Source organism: Diaporthe citri, assembly GCF_014595645.1.
Source record: "Diaporthe citri strain NFHF-8-4 chromosome Unknown scaffold_8, whole genome shotgun sequence".
Lineage (NCBI taxonomy): Eukaryota > Fungi > Ascomycota > Sordariomycetes > Diaporthales > Diaporthaceae > Diaporthe > Diaporthe citri.
Window position 1 is genome coordinate 1766272 of NW_025064853.1, and position 6386 is coordinate 1772657.

The 6386-nt window shown below is 51.8% G+C and overlaps 2 protein-coding genes across 2 annotated transcripts; both read right to left on the reverse strand.

Annotated features, from left to right (window-relative positions):
* Positions 1 to 839: 839 nt before the first annotated feature.
* On the reverse strand, positions 840 to 2422 carry INS49_014850 (uncharacterized protein; the record flags this gene model as incomplete). Its single annotated transcript, XM_043175538.1, has 5 exons — positions 840 to 1176; positions 1269 to 1428; positions 1481 to 1804; positions 1885 to 2049; positions 2203 to 2422. 5 exons carry the CDS (start codon positions 2420 to 2422, stop codon positions 840 to 842), a joined length of 1206 nt encoding a protein of 401 aa, XP_043020495.1.
* Positions 2423 to 3348: 926 nt separating this feature from the next.
* On the reverse strand, positions 3349 to 3923 carry INS49_014851 (uncharacterized protein; the record flags this gene model as incomplete). The annotated part of the gene is made up of 2 exons (XM_043175539.1): positions 3349 to 3777; positions 3843 to 3923. The coding sequence occupies 2 exons, from the start codon at positions 3921 to 3923 to the stop codon at positions 3349 to 3351; spliced, it is 510 nt and encodes a 169-aa protein (XP_043020496.1).
* Between the last annotated feature and the right edge of the window lie 2463 nt (positions 3924 to 6386).

Here is a 6386-nt window from a genome sequence, read left to right on the forward strand (position 1 = left end):
AGAGGCAAGCTGTAGCGAGCCAGAGACTCACAACCCGCTCTCTTCGCAGTGTAAAGAAGATGCTCATGTGGTGCAGGTCCTCATGAGTCCCACTCCCAAGCATTCGCTGCCCCTGCGGCGGTGCAATACCCATCTTAAGCGCGACCGTAGCGCTAACCGCCGCTTGTCGGGCCAGAATCTCATGATCTTGCTCCATTTTCCTCCTTCGCCTTTCTGGATTCATTGCCGTGGGGTTTGCGATCGTAGTCGCTGGTTCGTCCCGAGGTTGGAGTCTCCCAGGAATGATCTAGTGGGAAGCCTTGGCGAACCTGCTGTTGGTGGTTCTGCAGACCAGGGCGAATCGCCAACCCGTGCAAGGAACTGCTCGCCACTGATAGATCGATAATGAAAGCAGTCTCTGAATTCTTTGTGCCTCCTGAATCACGGGATCGAGAGCAAGATGTTGCTACCCGTTGCCATCGTTGTCGCTGCCTGTTGGCTGCCTCTGACGTACTGTTCAACCCTTTGGGCGAGCATGACAGACCTTTTCCCAGGTATGTTAGCGAAAACATTCTTCAGAATTAATTGAAATTGCTCGGTGCACATCCAGATTTGAGCCAAATCTGCCGACCATGGGACAGAAAACTCACCTGTCACATGATATGAACAACAGAATACTGGCTTTTCCGCAACATTTCCAACCCACACCATGGTTACCGCTGGCTGTTTCCACCCATTCTGAATGCCTCGTGGTGGGGCAGGATCGTTTGGAGGCCTTTGACACGCGGCCCGAGACAGGGGACACAGGACTCACGTGGTTCGTCATTAAGGCGGCATGTCTCATCAGGATCCTTTTCGGTCTATGGGGAGCCATTTGGGGAACCACCGCCTGCAGAAGCCGCAGGCACCGATGTATCTTCAGGCGGTGTATCTGATTCCGCGTCTGCATCTGCGCGGCTTATGAGCTTCCCAAGAGGTGGGATGTCGGTGTCGACGACAAGGAGGCTCTCCCGGCCCCTCGGAAGCAAGCCATGAACTCGGCACTCTCCTTGCTTGATGGAGATGACGGTGCTGGTCCCTGCATACACGGTGTCGCCTTCGATACCGCATCTATTGCAGAAGACGAAGACGATTTCATCGTCGTTCTCGGCGCGGATGATGGGCTCCATACGTTGCACCCAGTAAGTCAAAGTCTCCCTGTTACACAGTCAGAATCCGTGAACCTGTTGGGATGCTCCTCTGAAGATATCACGTGAGGACGTCATCGCAGAGCCAAGTTGATGACTTACATATCAGGCTCATCAGGTTTGCTACAAAAGGTCGTTGGGTCATCTCTAGTAAGCCATGCCATGGACAAGATGACCAGGTTTGCTCGGACCTCTAAGACATGGAAGGCAAACTCAAAGGCATGCCATGGGGCTTCGAACTTGTAGGGGTTGATGTCCATGCCTGAGGATTGGGTCAGTGGCGATGCCTCCGCGGCATGGTGGGAGACACTCACAGATGCCCATGGCAGTCTGGCCAAGTCCGGGGATATTCTCCTTGCCGAAGCCGGGGCCTTCCAAGGCCCAAGTCTCGTCGATCATGTACAGGAAGTGCTTCCTGTAGGTGCCTATCATCTCGCCTTCATTGGACACTATGATGGCGGAGTTGTAGTACTCAGGCGAGGTTGGCCACCTATCAGAGACGTCGACCTGCTCCGGGAAACCGACAACGACGTGGCAGTTGTGTTTGAGGGCTCTTGAGCGTGCCCAGAGTGAGCTGATGCCAGTCCCCGCGTACTCCAAGAACGGGGTGATGTGGCTGAGCGAAGTGAAGTTGTACCCTAGGCGGCATCAGTCAGACTTGTGCTCCGTGAGACAGAGCGCCGCGCGAGACTTGTGGGCAAGGGATCGCGAAGCCTACCGCTGAATGCCATTTCCGGGACGACGAGCAGGTCCAGGCTGTCCAGGTCGTCCGGATCAGCTCCGGAGAGGACGGCATCGGCGCGACTCAAGTTGGCATCGACATCGCCGACCTGAGGCGCGAACTGCAAGCACCCAATCCTCATCTTGGAGTTTCGCTTACGTCCTGTGATTTATCAGTCAGGTGCTCCAGCTCGGTTTGGCCGTGTCTTTCGGCGACGGGAGAAGCGATCTCCAGATGGTGGTGGTTCACTCCGTGCAGCGCCGGAGCAATCGAGGAGACAATCGAAGTGGACCTTGGGCTTGCGGGCTCACCTACCTTCGGCAGTGGGCGAGGACGACGCAGAGACAGGAACGACGGAGAGGTTCTCGGGGCCGGGCCTAGCGCGAAGCTTATAGCCGAGGAAGCTAAGGGGTGTCGTGGTTGCCACGGGGAGTCTAGGTTGGGCTGCAAGGGAGCGAGAGTTCAGGCTGTGCAGGCCAGAGTAGCGAGCCCAAAATGGCAGAAGTGCCCTCCGAAGTGCTGCTGAGGTTTTCATGACACGTCAAGTCGTCAGGGTCGTCCCGGTTTCCCAAAATGATTGGGTGCGGTGTAGGGGCGGGAAGGAGCGAGCCTTTGGCAGACCCAGACACACGGACTCCCAAGTGCCGGCAGGGCCCAGATTTATTACGACAGCACTGAGATTCGGGCATGCAGGCTGGAGGCGCACAGTGGCTGCCCGTCTTGTCATCCGCCAGCCAACCGACGCCAACCACTACGCGCCAAGCTGAAATGAAGCTTTTGAAGATGACAACCATTCGCGAGAGCTTCAGGTGTTTTATTTCTTTTTCGTTTTTAGTTGTCTTGTGAAGTAGCCTTGGATGTCACCCAGGACCGGATCCCATGGCCACCTGGAGTTCACGGTGCCCAGCTGGTGTTTTCATCTTGTCATTCACTGTGCTGACACTACCGGATGAGTAATGTCACCGCATCGCCGGCTCCCGATTCGTCTTTCTCATACTCATGCATTTCACGTCTTACCAAATCTTCCTGTCGTCAGGATCAGCTCTGCGTCCTCAAAATGCAGCACTCTGACATTCCATGCGTTTTCTACAGCATCACTAGCAGGCTAGTCAATATCTCGAATGAAGGGCAACACTGTGTCAACTCAGCCCGCACAAATCCAATCTGGATCACCGGTACCTATGATGCAGTACCTGCAAGAGAGCCGTCGACTTCATGGGTTAGGACAGTTAAATTTTCAACACCGATCTGTTGTCCAATTCGGCTACGACCTTCTACCTGCCGTAATAAGAGAAATGAGTGGCACACCTCGCCAATGTCCCCTGTGTTGCACATAGGAACCGTCAACTTGCTGCCAATCCTGTCACAACAACGTCTTAGATCCTCCACTGGGAAGAATTGTGGCGGGGATATCGATCCAATTGACACCTCTGCTTACATAGCAGGCCCCTCTGCCTCACTTCACTCTTCAGTGTCGACCCACGGTTCAGCCTTGTTGCCTCCCGGGTACCCTGGGGGCCGATCCGTGGCATTGAAGGTGTCAATCTGATAGCAGTCGCTGACCGACATGCGCGACGCGTTGGAGTTGAGGACCTGCGATGCCTCATAGCCGAAAAACGCCCAGCCGTCCGACACCTCGTGGGTGACGCGGAAGGTGATGAAACCGCGGTAGTACCACTGGCCGCTGATCTTAAACTGGTCGAAGCTGCCATTGCAGGGTTGCTCGGTCAGGTTGACCTGCGATGCGGGGTGGTCCAAGGATCTCTTGATGGTGAAATTGCAATCCGTGTGTCGATAGAACTGGTCGGGAGTCCCGATGCCCCTGGTGATCCGGAAGTTGTACGTGCAAGAGCCGTCGTTAGGGCAGGAGATGGCGACGTTCTCCAAGCCCTGGTTTGTTCGCTCAGCTCCAGGAGACTTTCTATAGACGCTTATTAGGCGAAAGATAGACTTACCCATTTACCTAAGTATTTCGCCCATGCATTGAGGCTGAATGTGGCCAATGCCAGAAACACGGAGACTCGGAAAATTATCATGATAAATATTTGGGTGATGTGGTCGTTACTTTTGGGGTTTAAAGACGGCCTTGTCGAGCCCCAATGATCAGAGACTCGCTCAGGCTGCTATTTATGCACATTGAAGAGCTCTACGGACTACGACGTTTTCCTACGTCTTCTTGTCAACCAGACGAGGGGACATCGGCATACCCTGCAGGCTCACCGAGCTGCTAAATGCGGCGCTCGTCAGACGTCTGACTGGCAGTATACGATTATACCGATTGTCGATTCAATAGTCGCACTCAGACCCTAAAGCCCATGGACTCGAATAGCAGGTCAACTTTTCGTGAGACTGGGACGTGATCAGTCCGCAGAGCCCAGACACTCGTACTTCCACATGACCCGGGCAAACATTATCATATCCTTTCAAAGACGTGGTCTTTCATGCTTCACGAGATATGGGTTGACCGTGGAGCCGCGGAGGTTCGCTATAGCCCGCTTAAAACATACTGACTGTTTCACGCAAGATCTCCCGAGTGAAGGTCTACGTACATGTCTATAATCTTGCAACACTTTGCAACCTTCCACAAGGCAGAATGGTTATCGTCATCAAGTACGCAATCGGGAGACACTGAACCGATGACATTCCAGAAGGTAACCATGTCCGCTTTCGAGGTCAACTGACCGTTCACCTAATGGCGTTCCAACCACAAGCCAGCCTCCTGCCGAAGACTCTGAGAGGTTCGGCCCTCGCGTAATAAGACCCGCGACGGAGCACGCCAGTACATCCAATCGTCTGGGTTACACCCGCGATTGTTTGTCTCCGAAGCTTCTGCCGATGGTCCGATCGCGTGGGCCGACATCTACCTGTCGCCGGCTCAAGCCTTTTGTTTTCCCTGATCTTATGCCGAGGCATTCAGTCACCGGGCTGGCCCCATACCACATCGCAGTAAGACATTTTCTGTGCCTTTATTGTAAGATTCTGAGCGAATTTGCTTCGCTATCGCCACAGATCATGTCTGGCACCACTTTGGGAGCGACAGCAGAAGAGATAACGATCTGGTACTGGGCTACGGCGTGTCGATCTGCAAAGTCGTTGCGTTTAGATATTTGCAGCCGAGGTTTGGAAATGTTGGTGAACGGTGCAATCCATGGTCTCGCTTTTCTTCAGCATCCTTCAGAAGTATTACGCCAGGCAAAGTTTTGGTCATGTCCTCACATCAAACTCTAACCATCCAGGCAATCGCCCATCCAGGGAAATTTTGCCTTTATCTACGATTCTCCGACAAGCCAATTCTGAAGAGTAAATTCAACATGGCACTCGTTTCTTGATATATTTCTTCTGCGTTAGATATTGAAATGTCCGCTGCCGTAGTTACAGAAGCCCTCTCCAAGAGCTCGTAAACTATCGTTTATGTTGTCTAAATGCTTACACGCAACCAGCAGCAGCATGGCCAACGTGGAAATACAGCGGATGCCCAGAGGGCGAATTCGTGGCACTAGAAGGATCAGAGACATAGCAACTAGCCTCGAATACGTCAATTCAAGTCAAGTAGGCGTTATCTCTCTAAGTAAACAATAGGGCATTCAGAGGGCCCCGGGTCGCTGCAGAAGTAGGCACCCCCAGAGGGCTTGTAGCATTGCATCCATACAGCCACACGCACCTCTTAATCCGCATATTTTCACATGTATGGACCATAAATTGAGCTTGAAAACTGTTCTAGGCTGACATAGATTCAATTACTAGGAGAGTATTTCTCTGAACTTGAAAGCAGACAGTTGTGCCTATATGAAACGCATGTGTAATTTGAGATGTGGCATGCAAAAGCCCATCAAAGCCATAAATCCCATTATTCACAATTTTCTGGAATAGATAAACATTAAATTTGCACAAAACATACGTACAAAAGATCAACACATGCCACTCTTCATATCTGGAGCCATTTTCCTGCTATAAGGGTCGGCCACAGCTAGAAATATACCTAGACAAAATTCGAATGCAGGTCTGGGTACATTGGTAACATCTGAGTCACCACTCGAAAATACTAGGAAGCTTCTCGCTCTACTTTTTGTGCTGGGCCAACGAGATTACGTGGTCATTCTAAGCTAGCCAAGACGGACAAAGGTCATGTTCTCAGGCATAGTCAATATAATTGTTGTCCTCCACAACTAGATTTATGTGTTATGCTCTCAGTACGCCAACAAGCATTACTGCTTCCACTATTACCCCTCCTACTTTTGATCATTTTCCTTCTTGCAGACTCCATGGCCATTAGTCACCTTAGTCCACAAACCAATCCATAAGACAGTCTATCTTCCAGCTAGATGAATCTTCTTCAATGTTCACTGGAGAAAGTGGCAGATAGGTACATTCAATTTTCTTCGAAGTAATTATCTGGTGCTACCTATGCAGAAACTAGACGACAGCACTTAGGCTAGACTAGACTAATCAACGGGGACTGGACTCTCCCTAATATTTGAGACAGCGAGGCATTTACTCTC